Source organism: Brachycentrus maculatus, unplaced genomic scaffold (genome assembly GCF_059751285.1).
Source record: "Brachycentrus maculatus isolate JH-2025_06_01 unplaced genomic scaffold, ASM5975128v1 h1tg000393l, whole genome shotgun sequence".
NCBI lineage: Eukaryota > Metazoa > Arthropoda > Insecta > Trichoptera > Brachycentridae > Brachycentrus > Brachycentrus maculatus.
In genome coordinates this window covers 785,896-812,486 of record NW_028281142.1, presented here as the reverse complement: position 1 = coordinate 812,486, position 26,591 = coordinate 785,896, and the positions used below count along the sequence as shown (strand labels likewise).

Sequence of the window (26,591 nt, the reverse complement as noted above, 5' to 3'; positions counted from 1 at the left end):
ACAAAGTTAGTGGTTCAAATATCAATTATATGTTTTTTATGGTAATAAATGTTTCGAAAAACAGATTTATTTATTTTTTATTATTTATCATTCCCTCAATAAGGGGTAGGTCAGTTTGAGGTCTTTCTTGAAGTGGTTCTTACTTAATTATTTCAACCTTCTTCTTTTGTCCAGTGTTGAACAAACCCCTTCCTCTTGGACTTCCACAGTTGTCTCGACAGACGAGACTCTCTTCCAGTGCAGGCCCTCCACTTCCTTAATGTCATCGGACCATCTTGTCTGGGGCCTACCCACGCTTCTACGTCCTATTCTAAGCGTCCAGTCTTCGTCAGTTCTTCGTTCATCTCTCCTCATCCGTGCCACATGACCTGGCCAGTTTCATTTTTGTTCCGCGATTCTTTGAACCGCATCTCGGCTGTCCAAACTCAAAATACAGTAAGGGACATTTTTTTGTATTTTTGGACAAATTAAGACTCTACTTTGTCCAAAGTGCTAAAAAAACGTACTACAAAAAAATGTCCCTTACTGTGTTTCAAGTTTGGACAGCCGATCTGTTACCTTATAATTTACCTTTATCCACACATACAGGCGTCGTGGCGCAGTTGGGTAGACGCTCGACAGCGAAACTGGCGTCGCGGGTTCGATTCCCGCCAATTGCAAAATAAATCCAAGAAAGATTTATTTTCAATTGGTCCGTGTGTTTGTGATGTATTTTTTATATTTACCTTCCCTATCCTTACTATCCTACCTGCAGACAAAACTCTAATAGAGGCTTCGCGGGTTATTCATTTTAAAAATAAAAATAAATTCTCTTTTCGGTACCTAAGGGATATGTTTAGCATCCTTCTCTTCATTGCTATTTATTCTCAAAGTCGTACAAAGGTAAAACTAATTGGGAGCCACTGATTTAGATAAACCATATTAAATAGAAGTTTCCTTAAACGTAAATGAAGGTAAAATTAGTACCTTCCATTTTAATGTGAAATTAATAATATCCACATAATCGCAGCTTAAACGGTTAATTATTTAGGGTGACCATATTTCAAAAATAAATTGAATTGTATATTAGGTACCTACATCATCATAGTACCTAATTTGAGTTGTTGGTTTTCAATGACTTGTTATTCTATACCATTTATAATATATAGAATAACAACTTGTTGTTGTAGCTTGGTCTGGTACAATGGAAAATAAAGAAAAGAGAATATTAAAACACATATTTTTCTCTTTTTCTTCTTCTTGTAGTCCTTGTGGCCTATTTTTAAGAGGGATTAGCCTGCTGCGATGTCGATTACCAACTGACAATCCATCTTTTTGGTGGTCTAACCGGGAGTCGTATATCTTGGGGTTTGTGGACGTGCCTATTCAAATATAAGTTTGTGACGTAACTTTAGGAGATTTAAGATTATGAACAAACTATTATTTATATTTTCGTTTAATTATAGATTTATTAATTATCTACATAAATACTTCATCATGTGGATGACATATTGCTTACCTGACAAAACATTTTTTTAATGGAATCAGCAAATATCAATTGATATTATAAAATTACATGACCATGCCTACATATATGGACCTCGGACTAATTTCTAGAAAAAAATTACTTCCTCTACAGAAATTTTCGAATTGCGGAAATTCCGAAAAACGTTCAAAGATATATAATACATTTTTCCCTCCCACATCAGCAATTCTTTAAATGTTATTTTTTTTGGGCACGGTATGTAAGGCTAGGATCAGACGAAAAAGAGAAACGCTTCCCCTTCTTTGAATTTAACTGACAATTGAAAAGAAAGAGTGAGAGAATCGTTTCTACTCTCTCCGTCACATACGTCATAGGAAGTCTACACGCATGTGCCATTTCTTTCATAAAGTATGAATTAATAGAAATTGACGAATAAAGGAAATATTTCATTTAATTTAGAGAAATTTTCTGCGATTAGATTCCACATAATCATTTTTTCATCCTGGAATAATAAAATTATCAACAAATGCGAAGAGAAAAATGCATAAAATCAACTGTTTCTAGAACCTAAGAAGTTTTACTTCAAACGAGTACGGAGTATTTTTTTCCATTATTATATAATATTTTGAGTGTGTCCAATTTCTTGTTCATATATTATGAATTTGCTTAGCTACAAAGCTATTAAAGCAATATTTTAATGATATCTTAATATAGGTGAAAAAGAATATTGGAGTCTGGGCGTTCACAGGGCTTACGACGTGTATTAAGTGATCACTTAAACCATCCAATGATAGCTTCTGAAACCTTTTATTTTTTCGCTGGATTCTTAAACATTTATGATTGTGCCTCTCCTCGCTTTCGTTAGAATTTCTTTAAATATTTAACAAACAAGAATAAAGTTAGTACTTGAAGTATAAAACAGTTCATTCCTCTTTTTGGTTACATATAAAAAGAGCATAATTATTTTATAAACATTTCAGATAATATTATTTCAAAACTAGAAAAATGAACGCCTTAAAATGAGGATCCGTCCGAGCAAAGGATGACGTACGGTGACCTTAACTGAAGTGCCCTAAGCTATAGACGCCATATGCAAATGCGTACGTTAACATCACCTAACAAGATTAATTGCACAAAGATCCAAAACACGCCAACCGTCGAATTAAACAATATTTAAATAATTACTGGTTTCCACTCCCCGTCGTTGAGAAATTTGTATAATACAAGCGACTAGTCGAGCGTTTGCCAATATTTCCCACCGGACAGACCATAGAAAACAACATGCCTTAGAAAAGGAGTCGTTTTTCGAATTGAGCGGGAAAAAATGCGCGCGGCCGTGTACACTATTTAGGGCATATAAATAATCCAACCTGGCCGGGTATATTCGCTGTGTAAACACCGAATATCGCTGCAGTTGTCACTTTTCTTTCGGCAGGTGAGGTTCCTACTCGAGTCATTCATATTTCCGATAGCAAATACATTCTAAATTCGAATCATTTTATTTGATGAATCATTTTTATACCGGTTGCGTTTGTTTTTCATATCTAAAATTAAAAAAAAATAAAACAATTGATTCAAAAGTATAATTATTATATTTTCGTTTTTATTCTGATGATCGCGGCTATTTTCATCTTCAAATTGTTTAATTATAATATAAACACATATCTTTGAATATCAAATTATCGATTTTAGGCACGAAATTTCGTATTTTTAAAAATTATTCCGTTTAATTTTCATGACTTCTTTAAAAATAATAAAGTAATATTTTAAGCGGTTGCATTTATTTTTTGTGTATTTAAATTGATTATTAAAAAAATTAATATTTTTATTTTCTGACTTTGAAAAGTACATAAATTGTTCATCTCTCAATTTTTTTATCTTAATATTTTCTTTATAATAAGCAACATGTTTTATATTTGAGCGTAAATTTTCACGGTCAAAATAAACACATTTAAAAAATAAGTAAATATACTTTTGAAAACAATTTTCTACAGGGCACATTGTTGAGTTATAAAAAAAAGTTGAATTGTCATATCAATGTCGTTGTTCTATTATATACATATCGCTCACTCCTTTCAAGAACGTCATAAATCAAAAATCTTGAATTTTGAGTTGTGCATGTTTTCGAAATGACCAGAAAATGTTCTATATCCCAGCAAAAGTGGCATATTTGTAACTTAATATTTACCCGCTACAGGGCAGAAAACATTGTTTTTGCATTTTGAAGAAAAGGTACTGTTTAATTTTTTTTTTCAATAAACTAAATATTTTTCAAATGGAGAAAAAACCTTCAGGTTTTACCTAAAAAGATCTGTTGCACAGTAAAAAGTTCAATAACTGGCTTGATATTTATTTTTAATACATTGTGTTTTATTTTTAAACTTTAAAAACGTTCTGAAAAATCAAGTTTTTTTTATTTATGACGTTCTTGAAAGGAGTGAGCGATATGTAATAGACATTTCTGAAATACAAAATAATTCTTAAAATCTTAATTTTATTTTTTTAACGGTTGCATTTGTTTTTTATCAATTTTTATTTAATTTTAATGAAATAGCATTCTAAATTTATCTTTATTTTATTTAAATATGAACAATTGTTTTATTTTTAATTTTTAATTTGTCTCATTAGTTATCTTTTCTTTTTTTTCAGATATCTATGCTGGTAATTGAAGAAAAAGGGTTGTAATTTATTTCAATAAAAAGCGTTTATATTTACCTGCGAAAGAAGAAGCGCCAAACGATCTCAAAGTATAGATTTATAAGTGAAGACATTTATATAACATATTAAAATGAAGTTACTAATATTACTTGCTGTTATATCTATTTGCGGTGTGGGTGCAAAAATTTTACGTGAGTATCAATGATTTTATTTTTATATTAATCTTTAAATATACATTACAATTAGTTAAAAAATCTTAAGTAGTTTCCTTTTATTTAAGGCGAAATTTCAATTAAATTGCCCAAATTAATGACTGAGTAAATAAATAAATAATTATTAATTCATAAAAAATTGTGACTACGTAAATTCCGTTGAATAATTGTCAAGTTTTCTATTTTTTGGAAAGTATTTACTGTAGTCAATTTATTGTAGACAACCACGATTTCAAGTTCAAAGTTTGTGTTTTTAAACACAGAAATTTACAAATTAAGGTGTTATTGATTGGTTGTACCTACCCTTAAGTAACTTTGAGTAACCTAACCTTATTTAACCTAATCTACCCTTGAGTTACTTGAAATTAAATATGACTGGATTCATCCTTTTTACGCTTTTTTACGTAAATTTGTTTAAAGGCACATAATTATTTGTGTTCACAAATCCGGTAAAAAAAATATCTCGCAACGAGAACTCTTTTTTGTTATTGGCAAAGCACCAAAAGTTGAGGGATACATGCCATACTAATGATTTTACTTAAACATTTTTAAAATAATTTTACTTTAGTTACTTAAACTTTTTTGCCATACTTTTAAAAGTGCTTTATGACCGCACTATTGACATTTTGGGAGTTCATTGATAAGAGGTGCTAGACATTCAGCGGGATGGACAAACCATCCGAGCGAATGTCCTGAATGAACTCTATACAAAAAAGATAATTAGATCAATCCTGATCTCTTGTATCCCACCCTTATCCAGTCAAAATCTGTTTTCGCTAGTGATTTAAGACGTTGATCGCCGGTGATTTTAAAAAATACTATAATTAGAACTGGATGACGGTAGAATAACAGGGTGTAAAAGTTTTTACGTGGACTTTTCGTTACAAGGTTAAATTTCAAAAGCAATTTTGAATACACGTAAATTAAGTTAAATAATTGTCTTAATTTTTTTTAATCAGTCTTGTAGATAACCTCGATTTTTTATTTGAAGTTCATGTTTAAAAACACAATTAAAAAAAAACACAGTGTATGCAAAAAAAAAATTTTTTTGATCAATCATACCTACGTTAAATATTACATGGGTTTAAAGAAAATTATATTGCGGGCTTTTGATTTTCCCGCCTTAAAAGGATTTTAAAAATGCTTACAAAATGTATTTGACTATCATGTTTTAAGGACGACTACGTGTTCAAATAATAACATTATTAAGGCACTTTGTGAAACAGTCTACATAGGTATGGATTATTAAATTTTTCGCCTTCCAGCCGATTACGTACCACAATGCAAGCGCAACGACCCAGAATTTGTCAAGTGCGTCCTGGCCGCTGTGGATAAAATGCGCCCCTACCTGCTGAAGGGGATCCCCCAGATCAAGGTGCCCCCGTACGAGCCGCTGGAGATCCCCCACCTCACCGTGGATAGGAACCTGGAGGCCATACAGATCAAGGCCAAGCTGACCAACATGAAGACCTTCGGCTCCAGCGGGTTCAGGGTCAAGAATCTGAAGTGAGTTATCTTCTCCTCCTTCTTCTTTTTCTAGATCCTAAGGATCTGTTTGTGCCTCCGCTTGTAGCTCTTGGGGTGTTGACTCCCAGCTGTCTTTCCACCTTTTTGGAGGTCTGCCTGGGGGTCTGCGTCTTTCAGGGATTCCTTGAAGGGCGATACGTGGAAGTCTGTCATCTGACATTCTGTTTACATGATCATTCCAGTATCCCCTTCGTTGTCGTCCCCACCTCACGATATCCTCCGTCTTACACTGGCTCCGGATGTCGGTATTTCTTACTCGATCTCGCAATGTGTTTCCGGTTATGGATCGGAGAGTCTTCATCTCGAAGGTTCGAAGTCGAGATTTTGTTCTAGAAGTGTTTGCTCTTGCCTCAATCCCGTTAGTGGTTATTGGTCGAACACATGTTTTGTAAACTTTTTTTTTAAATATACAAAACATGTGTTCGAGTTATCCCTAAATTTTATAATTTATTGAAAATAACTAAAAATAAATCAAAAATAACAATATATGACAAAATACAAAAAAAAACAATTACAGGTTTTCACTTAGAAGTAATCTAAAAAAACTGTCATGTGCATAAGTATAACTATATAATATTTTAAGTTTATCAAATAATATAATTTTTTGACATCTCATTAAAGATGAAGACGAATATGGGTTGGTCACCCGTGATCTACAGCATACCAAGCCCTACCAAAATTTATTTTTAAATCGAGCCTGCGATATGTGCAATATAATGCTAAATGAAATGGACATCCATAATGTTTCTTTTAAAACATTTAAGATAAATATTGTTGATGCTTATTTGACTATATGATTATTTGATAACAACATTTTGAGTGTGTCCAAATACTTGTTCACAAATCTGGATTATCTCCAATTATAGGAGTTATTTTTCATATTATTTTTTGACATCTCATCAAAGATGAAGAATAATGTGGAAGTCTGGGCATTTACGGGGCTGACGACCGCATAGGCTAGTTTAAGTGATCACTTTACACACGTGTAATAATGGTGTAGAATTGGTGAATGTTACTCGTGTGTACAGTGATCACTTAAACCAGCCCATGACGGTCGTCAGCCCCGTAAATGCCCAGACATCCTTATGAATCCTTCATCTATGTTGAGATGCCAAAAATGTTTATCCATTTTCATTTTCAGATCTAAAAACTTAAGTCGTCATTCTGTGTTCTCTTTTTGACGACGTACGATGAAATTATTATTTTATTTTATTAAATTTCGACGAATCTTCATTGCAGTATCTTTTTTCAGGGTGGATTTGAACAAATACACGGCTGAACTATCCGTGGTACTTCCTCAGGTATATGTGACGTCAGAATATGACGTGCAAGGGAGACTGCTGCTCATCCCGCTCGGAGGAAAGGGACACATGCAAGGAAATTTCAGTAAGACCATTTTTCATTTATTTCGTTTTACCAATTTCTGCTCTTTCAATTTCGAATTTTGAATGTCGAATATAAAGTAAACTGCGGGAAAAGTAGGTGCCTGCACATTTTGAAATATTCTTGAATTATCGGGTAAGTACTTAATACTAAGTACCTACCTACGTAATTCAGTAACATTAGCAAAATTATTTTTTCAAATGTTGTCTTTTCAAATCTACCATTTTTTTTTATTTTACGTGTTTTTTATCAGGTAGGTTACCGGGCGCTTTTTATTTTATCTTCAATATTTTGAATACTGGATGTACCTACTGTATTTTCAGTATTTTAGTATCTCCATATTTATTTTTGAAAATTCAATATATAATATGTAAGTAGCGGGAAAAGTAGGTACCTACTCAATTTTAAAATCGAAGTAATTGACTCTTGAATTATCGAGTAAGTACTTAGTACTAAGTACCTACGTTATTCGGTAAATTAGAAGTATTTTTATGATGTTATCTTCTAAATGTATCTGTCATTTTTTATTTATTATTCTACGTGTTTTATCACAGTCAAGTAGTTTAACGAGCGCTTTTATTTAAACTACGATATTAAGAATACTGGAAGTACTTACTTTATTCTAAATATTTTATTATGTTCTTTTTTCAAAAATACTTAATGAAAAAATCTAGTTCAATTTTTTTTAAATGACGTATTTTTAATAAGCAAGTGACCTTGAGGTGGCATTTTACAAAAAAAAATACGTGCTCTATTTCTTTACTTCCTCTCAAGATTAAAAAAAACTAAATATAAATATAAAACACTTGTTATTAAAAACTGACCATTTACTTTTGTCCTCAAAACGGAACATCTACCAATTTTACGTAATAGTATGTATATTCAAGAAAACGCGTATTTTTTCATAGCTTTTATGTATTAATAAAAAGAAAAAGAATATTGATAAAGAAAATATGAGTGAAAATAAGTTATTTTATATTGGTGCAGGCTATCTAAAAACGGGACGGTCCCGTTCAAAATACATTACATACATTATAATATACATATGGTTTATTTAGTTTAGGACCACTTTGTCGAGCTTATTAAAGTAAACACGATTAGCTTCGAGAACTACAGATATTCTCATCAACAGGCGAAAATACAAACTGTTTGTATTTTCACCTGATGATTTCAAAAAGTTGTCTTATACGAGTGCTTTTTTATATTTAAATCATTATGTTATTGCACAAAGTTGATGCCAATTTATATCCTACCGAATTATATTACAACTCCAATCCCAAATTTTAATACAATTATTTGTTTTTTAACGTATATTATTATTTATTATTTATTTTCTTATTATTATTATATGACCATGCTTTTTCATCTCTCTTTTTCACTGGAACACGTAAAATCTAAGTAAATTTAAATAAGTACATAAATTGTTCATTCCTCAATTTTTAAATCTTAATATTTTCTTTATAATAAGCATCATGTAATTTTGCATTTGTGCATTTGAGCGTAAACTTTCACGGTAAAAAAAACACATTAAAAAAATAAGTAAATACATTTAAAAAAACGATTTTCTACCTGGCACATTATTATGTTATGAGTAAAATTGTCATATTAATTTCATTGCTCTATAATATACATATGTAATAGAGATTTCTAAAACACACTGTTAATCTTAATATTTTAAAGTTCGTATTTTGTAACGGTTGCATTTGTTTTTTAAATATTTTTATTTTCTTCTTATTATATAACCATTATTTTTCATCTCTCTTTTTCACTGGAACACGTAAAATCTAAGTAAATTGCATAATATCGATTCAGGAAGTATTTATTTACATCTCACTTTAAAGTATTATAATATAATCGATAAAATAAAAATGATTTACATCAAAAATTCTGTTCGTATTCTTAGAAGCGTGCTATTTCAATGAGTCATATTATTATTATATAAATAAATCTATCGATAAAATTTTCCAGTTATCTCACTACTTGTAATTTCGTATTATTTTTTTATTGTGTCAGTACTTTCGATTGAATGCTGCAATAGTGGCATACCGGCAGAAAAATATTGTGATAAAAAGTGGAAAAAACATCTCTTGACACATTGCCTCCGGTTATTCAACTTGAATAATAATACGTACACCGTTAACTTGTTGTAATACTGCACTTCGAGTGTCATAATCGCATTCACTCTTGATTTCAATGAAGAGAGCATACTCGAACTTTCGATAAGAATGAAGTATTATAACTAACTAACTAACTAACCATCACGTCGCTTCCTCGCAAGGGTAGGCAGAGAGAATAGAACGCCATACCACTCTGTCTTTGCAAACATCCTTCGCCTCTTCCACGTTCATGCATCTCCTCATACATACCCGCCGATTGTTAATGAAGTATTATCATATATATTTTTTTACATTAAATTAAATAATTTCATTTATTGATTCGGCAGTCACTTTGTGGTAATTCTTATTTATTTTTAATTTATGTTTTACTTGGTAAATACCACTATTTCTTAAAATCTTTTGTGATGCCGTAGAACGGGGCTACTTGAACTTTGATGTGTTACTTGAGCCCAGTACAATTTTTTTTTATTTAAATCTGTATTTGGTCTACAATAATGAACGTATCGACATGATTCATTGTTTCCCTGACAGGTGACACTTATTGTCACGATACTTCGATCGATACCACGATCTAAATATTTTTTTGTACTGGGCTCAAGTAACACATCAAAGTTCAAGTAGCCTCGTTCTACGGTACGTATTTCGATGCATTCCTCATCATTTTCAAACACCGTGTATGAAACACCGTATAGATTAAAAGCTTTTTTTAATTTTAAAAAAGTGGTATTTACAATGTATAAAAAGTGTTTTTTTTTATATTCAAAAGAGATTATAAAAACATAATATTAAAGGACTGTACTTAGTTCGTGTTGTTTGTAATATGAATGGGAATTCAAAGCGAGTTTGGTAGAATTTTTCATTAAAGAATTACATGAAATTATAGGAGTGACTAAACATTAAAAGTAAAACCACCCACATTTGGGAATAAGCTAAAAAAACTTACAAAGTTGAAGCCTAAAGAAGGCCGTAATAAGTGGTTTTGACTATTTAGTATTTTTGAGCTAGTTTTGATGACAAAGGCTCTGATCATTTTAGTTTTATGTATGGAATTCTTGTTATGCCGCCATTTTCTTGCTACACTAGATGCCGTCAATAGTGAACCTACAAAATCCCCCCCCGATCGGCCTTCAATCAACCTAGAGAAAGTAAACTAATTGCTATGTGTTTTTGTTTTTGCTCTAATAATTTCAACTAATCATTGTAATTATTTTTTATATTTCATTTAATATCTGACATAATATGTTATCATTAATAAAAATTGGAAAATTCAATTATTGCGTATATTTCAAGCAATGATTATATTTATTAGGGTAAGTTTCCACTAACAAGAAAATCCAAGGAAGTCTCGCAGAATTTCTCTCAAGACTGTTTATAGGGATGTCCTATGAGAATAAAATAAATTCTTTTGTCGTAAATTTGATATGCATAACAAATTGTTCAAAATTACTACAATTAATTTTTAAAGGTACATTTTCAGCAGGGTAAAAAAAGCATTGTTTTAAAACGTTTGTGTACTACCTGGAATTTTACCGTCCGGCAGTCCGGTTTTAAAAAATGAAAGCGACTACGACAGTTTAGCGTGATCGAATTTACGCGTAACGTGTTCACGCACCGATCAAGAGCTCCGACCCGAAGAAAGATGGACAAAAGCATAAGCCAATCCAAGCCAATTATCGTTTTAAAACGTTAACTGACGTGCCGGACGGTAAAATTCCGTGTAATTCCGTGTAGTGCACAAACGCCCTTACAGTCAAAAGTCCGAAACAGTAATATATGTTTAGAAATTATTAGTTTTTCTTTCTTAAGTAAGTTTCCTAAGTTTTTCCTTCTTTCCCCGATGTGGAAGGATATCAGTTATTTTGGGCCACAAATAAAATAATCGAAATATTATACAATGGCTGATGAGAACAAAAAACATATATTAAAATAATCTAATATTTTTAGGAAGGCATTTTCCATCTTGCCCGTGGGCGCATTAATGTTTAAAGGGACAGCCTTGTATTTTCCAAATATTACATCGAAGTTTATTAGATTTAAGTTTTGTACTAATATTTCTTAGTGGAACTGCATTTTATAGAATAAAATAACAACTATGTAGTTTTTTCCACATGAGTTTTAATTAACCAGGGACTGGGTTTTTAAAAAATATTTATTTAGAAATTTAACAGAACATACACATAAATACATTTACAGTAATGAATAACAAATAAAACATGTAATTGTAATATTCCAATTACAAAATTTCACAAATTTTAAATGAGTCAAAAGTAAACAGCAAGAATAAAATATAGCAAAGGTTAAGAAGATTAATAGTTAGAATTAATTTAGAGCTAAAGTAAAAATAATAATAAAAAAATAAACAGTTATAAGATGTACAAGTCGAGAAGAACAATAAAGTAAAAATAAGTGCTATAAGGCAACAGTAAAAACAAAAGAAAAAAAAAACAGTTAACACACTTTAGTCTGATGATTTCGGTAACGACGAAACCCGGTCGCTGGTCAAATAAAATTCATGTGGAAAAACTTTATTAAAAAAAAACATTTAAAAACTCTTACCGCACCCCAATGGTGCATAGGGCACTGCTTCATATAAACGCAGTGTGATCTTGATCGTTTACACATGAAGGAAAGGTGATCAGCCCTCCGCTTCAGGTACCAGTCCAGGGTAATATCAAATAAATATTACAATGAAAAATTCACTTATATTTATTTGACCCGTCCTGGGAATCAAACCTGGGACCTCCAGAATGGTAGCCGAGTGTGCTGACCATTGCACTATGGAAGCGGACTGTGGAAAAACTACATAGCTGTTATTTTATTCTATAGAAGTTTATTGTATATGTTACTTTAATTTATCTATTTTATTTTCTTTCAGCTGATATTTCTACATTCGCGAAGGGTTCAGCCAAGGTGATCAAAAAGAAGGGAATAAACTACCTGGAAATTGACAAGTTCACTTCCAAAATTAAGGTCGGCAATGGAAAAGTAAAGTTTGTAGACAAGAATGGATCTACTGCTCTCATTGGTAAGATTTTTCTTTTTAATTATTCATAAAAATCAATTGAATTTTCTAATTTTTAATAGTAATAAAATCGTTTTTTTTCAATTCATAATCTATTAAATAAACAAAAAAAAATTTTATAAGAATTATTATTTGTGTCAAAATAGTTAATAATTTATTAAACTCTGTTTTTGGGCACATTTTTTTCGCTGATAGCTTTACCAAAGTCACCTGAAAACCTTCAAATACAGACAGCCGCCTTGTGTCGAAACAGTTTGCGCACAAACGAAAAGCATAAACGAAAATTGCGCGCAGAAATGCCCATTTGAAAAATTCTTGCATTATTCTATCGTTTTACGCTTTTTGTAGTGTATGCGTCAATACGATACACTGCGACAATATGATGTAGTGCCCTATGCACAATTGGGCGCGGATAGGGGTTAGAAGAAGAAAAAGTGGATGTTTTGAATATTGAAAGCATTAACTTTGTGGATCATATTGATATATTATTTCGAGAAATAAAAATACTTTGTGTTTTGATCCACTCACATTTTTAGTAACCAACTAGTTTCGGCAACAACCTGTTGCCCTCTTCAGGGTTAAGTCATAAATTAAACCCTGAAGAGGGCAACAGGTTGTCGCCGAAACTAGTTGGTTAATAAAAATGTGAGTGGATCAAAACACAAAGAATTTTCATTTCTCGAAATAATATATAAAAAAGTGGATGCATTATTCCGTGCGGGCATCTGTCTATTTAATTTAATACTATTGAATAGAAAAGTACAAACTATTATAATAATTTTAATTTTTTACTTTTAATTATCATGCATTAAATATTAAAGAGTTATGAGTCACAAATCACATTAAATTCGCAAAAACATATGTTTCAAACAAATATAAACATGTTTACAACCCTTTTCATTTATTTACGTCAACTTTTGACTTAACGGTGTTAAATATTCTGACACATTTTACGAATAGCAATTTTTCTTTTTTTTTTGGAGTACCTACACATTTTTTCAATTACCGTTAGAACAACTTTCTCTCAAACTATTATTCATTTTTGACGTTCCTTTTCAACTTAAAACTCTGTTTTTTTTTGTCTGATTTTTTGTACTACCTTGTACTGTAACGCATTTATTTAATATTTCAGCTGAGACAGCAGCCAACTTCTTCAATGCCAACCCTCGTCTAGTGCTGGATATCATCAATCCCATCATCGAAGATACGGCCAACGTTATCCTGCAGACTTATCTGAACAGAATCTTCGGTACCATTCCTCTCTCTGAACTTATTCTAGACAACTAAATACCCTTCTCTCATCTTCATTCTTCACTTTTCACATTGCACACACTGTGATTTTGGTGCAATCAACTGTTTTGAATTAAATCACATTTTCTTTTTTGTTGATATCGACACTTGTTTAAATATTTGTGAAATTTATTTGCATATTATGATATATGTAACTGTGAGGAATAAGAAATATGAAAATCATAGTTATCTCCGTATAAAAATATGTTATATACATTCAATTTTCTTGTAATTAATAGTCAACAAGCATTTTTGTACAATTTTATACCAAAAGTCAAATATCATGACCGTTGTCTATGGTAATAACCACAGAAATCGTCAGACTATAGAAGAAGATAACTCTTCTATATTTGAACAATTTCTATGAATTTTTTAATACAAATTTTGTAGGCTTTTTTTCATATTGTTTGAGCTTGATTTTAAACCTTGGGTCAAAAAATTGAAATGTATAAATGAATACAGATCTATTTGAAAAATTAAAAATCCAGTATTTTTTAGAGAAATTGTTTTAGAGAAACCGATTTCGCAATGATCTATATCTATGTGTATTCCATTAAAAATATTTATAAAATACTTAAAAAAATATATTTATATATTTACAAAAATAATATCACTTATGTTAGTTTTGATATTTATATATAGACTGTATAAAAAATAAAATAAAAACACTTAAAAATTTAATATTTGTTATTATACCCTGTTAACACAAATATATTTTATTTCATATTTCTGTTGCATATGTTGGTACGAGCATGTGTATGCAATCCTAAAAGCCCTAGTCATTACAGCTAATTCACTTGTCCTACGTTCCTACATTTATCCTCCATTTTCTCTTCCATATAGCGCTGTGTCCTTCATCCTGGTCTAATTTGTTTGGCTCATCTGTATTCCATACAAAATATTATACTCCTATGTTCAAGAATCAGCACAGGATGATCACCTTCCATTAATGTATTAGTGATCAAGTTGGCACTGCATTCATGTGATGCAGTGCCTTGCGCACCATCTGGCTAGGAATAACAGTTAAAGAAGAAATAAATAAAGATAAGAAACAATGTTTACTTACCTCTTCCCTTCATTCTTCAACGTCTTCAATGGCACAACTTTAAAATTTAGATTTTAATTTCTAGTACAATTTCAATTTTATTTTTAAAAAATATATATACTTATGTACTTAACAAAAAATATATTCAAGGCGTATACATTAAAAGTAAGCAAGAAGACTTAAAGATGTAGAAGAATCCTGCTTCGGAAAACTCCTTCAGACAATGGAACAAATCAATATCCAATGTGATATTGTTCAACATAGCGGTAGCTCTTCCTACAGGTATAACCATCGGCAGGTTGGAACTGTATATAGGAATGTGAAACAATCTATGCCGACGCTGTCTTAGGTAATTATTGGGAACATACAGACCAATGCTCGGGATAACTTCAGGATTATCAATCATACCGCGCAACAATCGATAAAAATGCGCAATCAAATACACATTCCTTCTAGTCTCTAAACTATTGTAGCCAAGCATACCCTGGAAAAACTCGGTCAAGTAGAGTTAAGGATAATAGCCGTACTCTCTGATGTAGAGATACCTCAGAAACTTCTTTTGGACTTTCTCTACCATAAGAAAGTACTTGAGATTAAGCTTCATGTATGGTGGTCGAAAACATCTAGGGTTGTACGGATATATATAGACCCTAGACTGCGAGATATTCGTTAAATTTATGACGGACATTCAATCTGTGGGGAGCACCAAGGCAACACTGTCTAAAATTTCATTTTGTTTTCGTGTGATTAATAATTATCACATTGTTTGCGAGAAACGCTTATAAGCATTGTTTACAAACTGAGTAGGAGGCATTGTTTTTGCTTACATTTCGTAGAAAGCGAAGCCAAAAAACATTTTACAGATTGAAATTTTATTTGCAGTTACCTACTTGTGATTTTTTCACTGTAATATTTATTCAATATTACCCTGGACTGGTACCTGAAGCAGAGGGCTGATCACCTTTCCTTCATGTGTAAAACGATCAATATAACACTGCGTTTATATGACGCAGTGCCCTATGCACCATTGGGGTGCGGATAAGGGTTTTATTTTTTATTTTATTACTTGTGATTAGTATACGACCCTAATTAGTATTCTTAGTAGGGTCGGGGTTAATGAAAAAAACCACCCAATAACAATGTGTTAAAGTACATTGAAACAAGTCCCATGGTCTAGGGTAAATGTTTTAGTTTAATTTTGAAGTGATATCAACAATATTGCGGCAACACAGTGGTTCAGGAAGGCCCAGAAAGTACTGAAGAACTGAGATATAGAGCACTCTGGTTCCTAATTTAAGAATCTCACAGCAAACAGCATCAAGTGGCAGCCTGTGCCAGCAGATAAAAGGTTAAAAATGTAAATAGTAGATAAATTGAAGGGTAGTTCAGTGTCAGAGCCTATGTAAACAAGATCAAGTTCGCTAGAACCAATGTAAAGAATGACAAACACCTTATATACGGACGCAATTAATCTTTACATGGCATATGACCCCAATCCATACCCACATGGCCCCCTATAGAAGTTATATAAGAAAACAAAACAGAAAAATACATCAGATCTAATTGCACTCTTAGTTCAGAAATATTATAAAATTTGTTGAGTGGTTATGTTGAATTTCAAGATGAGTTTTGCAGGAATATTTGAAATAGTTTTAGTCATTTCTTCAGTTGTGGCTCATGCCGAAATTGATACTACCACGACCACGGAAGCAATCAATAAAGTTGATAAATTAGGTAAATATTTAGGAAATTGAATACATAATATTTATTTCTTGACTGTTTTTTGCAAATACTTTGTGGCACATTTTATAAACTTTATAAAATAAAACAACTTTGTTTTAGCCACTTTTTATTGGTACTCTTTTTCCAACCGGTTTCAACAAGAACCTTGTCATCATCAGGGTTTATGTACTAATTCTAAAACATTGAAAACCTAACTATGAGTATTTCAAAGGTTTAGATTAGTACATAAACCCTGACGATGACAAGGTTATTGTTGAAACCGGTTGGAAAAAGTGTACCAATAAAAAATGGTTAACACAAAGTTGTTTTATTTTATAAAGTAAATAATGTTGAATGTCTTCAATTATTTGCATTTATAATGGGTCATTTTACCATTTTGTTTGACATATTTACAGAATCTATTATTTTTTGTGGAGACTTACTAAAATATCTGATGTCTTAGTAAAGTTATTTTTATATAATTTTGTTATTATTTTTATCCAATTTATGAAATGACAATATGAACATAATACATACACACAAGAAAAAAATGCAATTCTTAGTTTATAAACTTTTGATTACTAACCCATTTCTTTATGTTGCCATTGGTCCATATTGTAGTTTCCCCTCTTACTTCCGCTGGCAACAAATTAAAAATGTGTGGAACTATATGTTGAACTGTTCTACTTCCATATTTATTGTTAACTCTTGTAATGGATTTTCAAGCTTACATTCTGGGTGAAACGGGTAAATAGTCGTGCACTAAAGGATTTCTATACTTTTTACTAGTTAGTTGCTCAACTTTGCGGCTGTCCAAATTTAACGGTAACGGTAACGGTAACGGTAACACAGTAACGGACATTTTTTTGTAGTAGGTTTTTTTTGCATTTATGGACTAAGTAGACTCTACTAAGTCCAAAAATGCAAAAAAACCTACTACAAAAAAAATGTCCCTTACTGTGTTTTAAATTTGGACAGCCGTATGACATCCCTCTACAATATATCGTGGGTATACTGGCAAAAAAAACTCGAAAATATGCAATTTTGGCTAAATGATGCAAATTATAAAGTTTTCAACATTCTTTAAATTGGCAAAATCCACTAAGTACTTTGAAATGTCATCTTTATGTGGTTTTAAAAGTAAATTCAACTTTTAGTTTAATAGCGGGTATTTTATTCGGGCTAAAAGCTTTAAATAACAGGGATTATTCAAACAGGGATTTTAGAGTTAACATTTTTGCCAGTATACCCACGATATTAAGGTAGAATTATATGATAGGATACAATTTTTTGATTATGGTGTATTGAAGATCTTATACTTGAAGATTTGTTCTCATAGAATGGACCCACGATTTTCCTCAAGAATACTAATAAAATCGTTCACAATCCATGCTTTTAGAGGATCTTCTTCCAATATGCCATGAAATAGAAGATTTCAACGAATGCTTGAGAAACGCCACAGAACTCCTGAAGGAAAAGATGTCAGAAGGCATCCCGGAGCTAAACCTCCAATCTCTGGATCCGCTGAAGGTACCTTCCATCAAGGTGCAGCAGAGCACAGAAGACTTAACCTTCAAAGCAGTTCTGATGGACGTTCTTCTCTATGGCCTGACAGACTATGAATTCACAGATGTTGAGTAAGTAAGACTTTTACACTATTCATTTTAACACATTGTTTGCGGGAAACACTTAAAAGCGTCTTTAAAATACTGTTGGTAGAGAGCGGGAAACGCTTATAAGCGTTATATTTGCTTACTTCGGTAATGTGCGTGAGATGACAAAAAACATTGTACAGATCAGAATAGGGTTTACGGTTACATGTGAATAGTATACAACCCTAATAAGTATACTAATTAAGGTCGGGGTTGATGAAAAAACCGCCGGACAACAATGTGTTAATAAAGCGCATTGTACTCACTTTAGAAAATATGTTTGCCCTCATCTATAGTTAGTTATTATTTTACCTAAAAGAACCCATATACATTAATAGCAGTTTGTCCAACTTTTAGAAGGCTGTATGAATACAAGCATACAATCCTACGTGACCTAATGGTTACATTGCTGCTATTCTTCATTTCCACTTCTAATTCAAAAGTACCTACTTTCCTCCTTTATTTCTCTGATATATTGTTAAATAATTGCTGAATTATTTAACTATTAATTTAAAACATTTTAGGATTTCATTTGTTTTATTTATTTAAGACTGACTGTATCCGGCTAAGCATTGCCATGACTGTCTGATTAAATGGAAAAGAAATAAAATTGAAAGCATACATTTATAATATGTTTGATTTCATAATGCTTGTAATAATGCATTATTTCGTTATTGGAAATTTAAAAAACCTACCCATTTTCCAAATAAAATCTTCATTAAAATTTATCAGTCAAAGAGTTAAATGCTATCATGAAAAATCAAATTGTAGTGCATGTATTTACAATAATATTAAATAATTTATTATTGAAATCAAGCTATTGACCTCTGGTTCTATAGTTCATTCAAAGTTACTACATAAAATCAATATCAAGGCTATGATCCAGTTCTTACTTCAATGAAATGACATTACCTGTTTATTTGATGTATGAGATGCCATGTAATATGTATAATCACCTTGTTACAATACTTATTTACATACTTGCTGCACCTGGCCACGCTTTTCTGTGGCTCAGTCTGGTTAAATTGTAAAGAAATAATAGAAAGCACACATTTCTTACTCAAATTTCTCATGCAGGTATAATTTCATAATGCTTGTGAAGCCATCAAAAATCTATGAAACAACAATCCAATATATTGACTACAATGGCAGCGCCATCTGTTGAATGTAACAGCAACATACGTAATACTAAACATTGCTTATGGCTGACAGCGTGCTTCTTGACATTTGCTGTCACATCGATTGCATTCTTGCTTCATAGATTTTAAATATTTTCATTGCTTCACAAGCTTTGTAAAATAAACGTTTGAAATGTATGATTTATAATTTCTATATTTTCCACTAAACCAGTCTGAACCACAGCAACTAGTTGCTGGATACAGATAGTAAAATTATAAGCTGTGAATTTCCCATCTTATTTGTTTTTTAAAATATGTTAAAATATAAAATAAAATAAAAACTTATTTTCCAGCACTGATTTAGAAAACCAAACTATAACCCTCTCAGCCACATTCAACCATGTCTACATTGATACAGAGTACATGTTGATTGGAAAGTTTGAAATGCTGCCCATCGAAGGAAGTGGAAGACTTATGGCAAATTTCAGTAAGAATTCACTTGTGTACCTGTTCCTTTGTAAACTGTTCTTCTATCATATACAACGTCACCTTGGCCATACTTTTGAGTCATGTTATCTTTCACGATATCCTTTTTACTAAGTGCAATAACTTAACTGAATTTTTCCACTATTTTTTTTTTCATCATTCCAACATTTTTTTCTCTTCGTAAGGTTCAAATATTTTGACAATGTGGCGGACCAAGTAAACCGAGCGTGCTCCGATACATGATCTCAATCGGAATATTGCAAGACAACAAAGGGTTAAGGACCGGATCGGCGAACTCTAAAAATTTTAGAACTGAATTTTCAAACCGGCCGAATCGCACCACTGGTTATCTGTCAGTAGCATTTATTAATTTTTTGGTCTTCCTCTAGATGTCTTTCGAGGAAAATCCATGGCAATCAATCTTTACTTTAACAAATTATAAAATAATCATAAAACAGTCTAGTATATGATATCATATTTTTAGCGGATAACTCAGCCGAAATCAAGATATTTGGGGCCTTGGTAAATCGAAAGGGAAAGGACTACTTTTTGATCAAAGAAACAGATGTCAAAGTAGCAGTGGGAGGGGCTGAAACAGATTTTGAGAATCTGTATACTGGTGGAGATATGAAGAGTAAGTAAATTTGATTAACACATTCCATTAATTGATTCGGCAGTTACTTTGTGGTAATACCTATCTATTTTAAACCTATCCAGAAGTGAGTTTTTTTAAATATATTTTTTTTACTTTTTATAATTTTTATATCATAGTCGTTGCTATAAGGAACATATTTTCTTGAATAAAAAAAAACATTTATACTAGTAAACATAATTTTTCGAAACATCGATAATTTTAACACAAATCATGTTTTAAACATGTTTTGATATAAATCATGTTTTGTATTGGTCGTACATATACGACCATACTCTTGGATAGGTTAATTTATATTTTACACGGTGAATACCACTATTTCTACACCGTACGGTGTTTGAAAATGATGCAGAATGCACCGAAACAAGTGTCACAATAGATTTTGAGAAATAGTGGTATATACCGAGTAATACTTTGATTAGAAATAACATGTTTCATGCTAAGAACATGCCTAACATGTCCATGTATTCCATCCACTTTGTGCTCATGACACACGCGGTGTGTTCATATACCTGAATAACGATTGTATTTCATAAAATAAACCAAACCCCTTTTGTTAGTTTTTTTGCAAAAGCGCGTAATATTCATCCATTTCGTCCAAAAATTTCATTGCACACAGACTGTGTGAAAAATTGCTTTGTGTAGTAAAAAGAGAGTCTACACATGCAGTTGTGATATTGTTTTTTGATTTTCATTAAAGTTGTTTTGCAAAATTTTGTTTGTTTGTAAATAAGTTTTTTTTGTGTATAATTTATTTTTGAAGCACCAACAGATTAAAACTATCAGTCTTGATAAAGAAGCGGTTAGCTTTGAAACCGGTAGACATTATAATTAAGTTATTATAAAATATTTGTATAAAGTTGCATTTTAATTATATATTTTTTTATTATTGTTGTTACAGGCCAGATCACAGACCATATAGTGAAAATGCACTCTGAAGATATCATGCGGGATGTCAAACCAGCTGTTGAGACTATCTTTTCTATGTTGATTGATGATGTTGCCGGAAAGTTCTTCAAGAATCTGCCATATGACAGACTCTTCCCTCACTAAAGTTGTATTCATAGAAATAAAAAATATTTATCACTATCCATTTATACGACGACAACAGAAACATAAATTTAAAACTGTTTCTGGAAAATACACATTAATAAATAATGGTAAAAAGAGCAGAATATCGATTGGATAATAAATTATATACTTTATAAAATTAAACAACTTTGTTTTAACCACTTTTTTATTATTAGTACACTTTAACCAACAGGTTGCGACAAGAACCTTGTCATCATCAGGGTTTATTGAATAAAAAAAGTGGTCAAAACAAAGTTGTTTAATTTTATAGAGTTTATAAAATGAGCCAAAAAGTGCCTGCGAAAAACATTCAAGAAATTATGTACTGCCCAAAATTATATATCAGATAGAAGGTTTTGATTATTTTTTTTTTTTTACTTTTATTTTTGTTAAAAAACATTCTTCTTCGGATATTCTCTATAAAATAAAACACAACTCGAGTAAAAACAGGAATAAATTTATTAAACAACAATGTGAAATACATACTAACATATCGGTAGTAATAAATATATCATAATTTTTTTTTTAATTATTGGAAGAAAATGTAACAATTTTGAGAAAATATGGAAATTGGACTCGGTACACTGTAATAATGAGGCCATCCTAATTTTATCTTAAAACATGAAAAATACTTACAAATGAGATCATCAAATTGGAAGAGATTTTGAATAAAGTATTATTAATTAATACACTCTCCCTATCATCCATTGTTCACTTTGAGTAATACCACTTTTATAAACACTTATTTGTGACTACCGGTTTCAGAAAATCATTCCATCATTAGGTCGTTAAAATAAAATTTGAAAGAGAGAAAGAAGACAGATCGTCGTGTTGGGCAAACAAGGTTCTATCGAACAAAATTAGGTATTTTTTCATTTAACTCTAACTCTATTCAGATAATTTATATCTGAATATGGTTCTATCTGTATAAAAATTTCAACAAAAAACCAAATCAATCAGAAATTCAAAGGGAAACAAAGTTCTATCTCTTATTATGTAATATCATTCAGAGAAACACGGTTCTATCTCGACCAATATTATACTATATGTTCAACCTTTCATATCTCAAAACTATAAGGAATCCACATAGAACCTTGTTTCCCCAACGCGACGAGATGTATCACAATGGGAATATTTTTAAAAGTAGACTGTAAGTTAAATTTTATTTATTTTATTTTAATGACCTGATAATATAATGATTTCCCGAAACCGGTGGTCACGAATAAGTGTTTATAAAAGTGGTATTACACAAAGCGAACGATGGATGATAAGGAGAGTGTTTTATTACCATACCACAAAGTTATAATGCTTTTAATATACAAAATATATTATTAATTAGATTAAAATTAGACAAAGATAAAAAAATGACTAGTTAGAAATACACCAATGTTACTATATTACCTTCATCATATCTACAATTTTATTGCAGTTTATGAAACCATTATATAATATTACAGATCATTTCATAGTAAAAATTTGATCTTTTAAATTTTGACTAGGTATTAAAGAGATTATTTTCTTTGATTCAGATTTGTGAAAATCATAACATAAAAAATTCAAACAAACAAAAAAACTACTGCCTCAAATATAAGCTTAATTCCTAACACATCACTTGCAAATACAAAAAGGGTCCTGTATATTAAAATTAAGGACTAACAAAGTCTTTCATTTATAGACATTCAGAAATATTTTTGGTGCACAATTTTTCAAGTGGATTTTGAACATACCATTGCCAACATTACAAGGACATACAACCGAATTTTGATGGTAAAAGTGACAACCCTTCTCCAGGATGAATTATTCAGACATTTTTTTATAAGCAACTTCTAAATTATCAATTATATTGTGGGGAAAATGAAGATTGCGTCAACCTGTCTAGGAGAATACCCATTCCTGCATATTCCTGTATGGTGAACAGGCCCATACATCTGCAGTATTCTTTTAAATAAAATTGAACATTGCTGACATCTGTGACCTTTTTTGTTTTTTAAATGAAATATTTGTGTTTTTATTACTTACAAAAATACTTCAATTTCATACTATTTCTGTGAGCCTAAGCGGCTCATTATTAGAAACAGGTACCAAATTGTGGTAGAGTGGGTTCGAAACCTGAAACTGAGTCCGCAACACTAACCACGGGACCACAACCCGACACATTTGAACAACATGGTTGCAATATCGACTTAACAGAGTAACACATTTGAAAGACATCATCATTCTGCAGGTGGGCAGTTACAAAAAAATGGCTCTAAGCAATCTTATTTATAAAACTTATTTCCGTACAATTCTCATCCAGCAAAAATTACTCATTTTGCATCAGAATCATATTAAAAGGATACTTATGTGTATTTTGATTATTTACTTCACTATACTCAAATTTATTAATTACAATAACTAACTTAACTGGGTTTTACCATGCCAGCGCATTTAATATTCCACAGCGCCCTAAATCTCTGTAAGGGCGCTTGTGCGCTACACGGAATTTGACTGTCCGGTATTCCGGTTTTTTCAAATAAAAGCGACTACGACAGTTTAATGTGATCAAATTCACGCGCAACGTGATCTCGCACAGTGATCGCCCACCGATCAAGTGTACCGATCCAAAGAAAGATGGACAAAAGCACAAGCCAATCATCCGTTTTTTCATGCTAACCGGACTGCCGGACAGTAAAATTCCGTGTAGTGCACAAGCGCTAAGGGTGGCTAAAATTTGATAAAAATGCGTATGATTTAAACTAAAAGAATACCAGCAAAACCAGTTACACATTCTTGCAGTGTTGGCAATAATATAAGTCAAATATCAGAACTATTATCGGGTGTTGTATTTTTTACATAAACATGATGTAACACTAGATCGACACGCTTAAAGTCATAAGTTATCAGTTATCAAATGTGGAAAAATCACTCCTGACTCAAAATGACAGGAATACTATGAATATTTTCAACTATTTTATTATTGTCATCTTGGTAAGGTATAAAATGTAGGCCAAGGTTTTATTAAATACGATATCTTAAATATTACATTGGATTCCGATACCTATCCTTTTATAATTTAGAATGAAAAGAAGATTATTATACACCACTCATAAATATAACAGCATTAGGAATTAAAAAGTTATCCATTTTACATAATCACTGAGTGTTTGTTTAAAAGAGGCAAAGTAAAACGGTATTTTCATACACTGTATTCCTTTTATGGCAAACAATAAAGGTAAAAATCTAAAACAGCTATTCAAATTTCACTATCTTAAACTAATCATTTTTGATTTAAAGTTATTGAAATATACAGAAAGAAAAACTTTAACCTACCCGGATCTAAAAAAATGTTTCACTCTACATGAAATTTCAATATTAAATGATTGCATATAATTAAATATGTATTGAATATGCAGAAAAACATAGAGATTTAACCGCCCTACACATACGAGCGAACACGATACATGTGTTTTTTTCTGTACCATTCTGCGCTAACCTATATCAGAAAAATAGCTGTGAAAAAATTTTTAATGCGTACTGGATGCACATCCGGACGAGACATAGAGAGAAAGAGAGGAGACGCAATAGCAAGAATCAAGCTATTGCGCATGCTATATCAAGCAAGCATCAGTTCCATCTTAAATGCACCTATTATGGCAAAATTTTGTCAGGTGTGAATACAACAACCATTGTTTTCACAATTCTGTAGTAAAACAAATGATTTTTTTTTTAGTTTCTTGGAATATAACCCGAGAGTAGGGTGGTTAATATCAATATCTCTTACACATGAATAGATAAATTTAATAATTTCAATAATTGATGACATTTTTTAGATTCATGAAATTTTTAAGCCTCTGCAATCTGCGGCGTTCATTTCTTCATGTAATTCTAAATATGTTTGAATAAAAAGTAGAGAAGCGACAGATGGTGATTTGATCAGATGCCAGATATCCAGAGAGGCTTCCAGACAGAGCGCCGGTTATACAAAGTTTTGTGCAAATGTGCGTTTTGCGCGCTTTCAAGTTACACAGCGGTGTGTGCAGAGACTACGGGGCGGAGTGTAAAAAAGCGCAACAAATGCTAAAAAAACTGCTTTTTATTTGCGAAAATATACCTCAGATCAAATTTAAGCATCAGATTAGTACTGCATTTTTATTAAAAATGTTTATATTTGTGATCGAAACATTTGTTTGTTTAACCTGTCCGGGAGTATGGTCATACGTGGCCTTCCTCAAAGGAGTGTGGGTGTGTACATGATCGCCCGCGCTTATAACTAAAGCCAGGTGACATTTGTTTCTAAAATGGCACTTGCACTATGCCATCTATGGTTGTATTTAAACGTGAAAACTATATTTCAGATTGTTTTTCTGTTTGACATTTTACTTAAAACAAAGTTTGTGTGACGTCATCGTAATAATGCCGTCAAAGAACACCCATGAAATAAAACATGGATAATGTTGATATAAATCATGTTTACTGGTGCAAATATTATTTTTTTTAAGAAAACATGTTGCTCATAGCATTGACTGTGATATAAAATTATAAAATGTTTTTTAAAAAAACTCACTCCTAGGTTAAGGAACAGAAACTGGGTATCCATCTTATCTTTTAATAAAATACATCAATCTCTTGCAAAATGCAAATTTGGATCATGTACCTACACAGTCAATTTTGGAGAAAAAAAAGACAATTTTTTTTTTCAAATTACATACTATCCAAATTCGTAAAGTCCAATCCTTAAAATTTCAAAATACACATTTTTTTAAATATCAAATAGTGTGTTTGAGGGAAATTTAATTCCATTAACTATTACGAAGGGAAATCAGACCATCAGATCATACCCAAAATGGAAATTCATGTCTTAATTGCAGTACATTACAGCTTCCCAAACTGATTTACTTAGTCTCATATGGATATCATTCTTCCAATACCTATTAGTATCTATGCCTTGTAAATTCCAATACTTTTAAGAAATAACCAATAAATCAAGGATCACAAAAACATATATCGTAGTCATACAGGAGAAAGTGACCGAGTGCATTTTTTACAAAAACGTGATCATTGACTATTTGATATCTTACAAGCTTAATATTGCCCTGAAAAAAATCCCATAGGATTTTAAACTTGGAAGTATAATATATTGACTTGTTAAAAATGACTAACTGCATTGATGTTTATTTTCTTGCCAAGCAAAA

The 26,591-nt window shown here is 31.4% G+C and overlaps 2 protein-coding genes across 2 annotated transcripts; both read left to right on the top strand.

The window, feature by feature from the left end:
• The first annotated feature begins 2,680 nt into the window (after positions 1-2,680).
• Positions 2,681-14,337, top strand: LOC148303018 (circadian clock-controlled protein daywake-like). The gene is made up of 6 exons (XM_088270703.1): positions 2,681-2,900; positions 4,115-4,314; positions 5,601-5,841; positions 7,115-7,248; positions 12,238-12,387; positions 13,517-14,337. Exons 2-6 carry the CDS (start codon positions 4,254-4,256, stop codon positions 13,669-13,671), a joined length of 741 nt encoding a protein of 246 aa, XP_088126829.1. The 5' UTR covers positions 2,681-2,900; positions 4,115-4,253; the 3' UTR covers positions 13,672-14,337.
• A 3,583-nt stretch (positions 14,338-17,920) lies between these two features.
• Positions 17,921-21,402, top strand: LOC148303017 (protein takeout-like). Its single transcript, XM_088270704.1, has 3 exons — positions 17,921-18,078; positions 19,565-19,698; positions 21,251-21,402. Exons 1-3 carry the CDS (start codon positions 17,921-17,923, stop codon positions 21,400-21,402), a joined length of 444 nt encoding a protein of 147 aa, XP_088126830.1.
• The last annotated feature ends 5,189 nt before the right edge of the window (positions 21,403-26,591 follow it).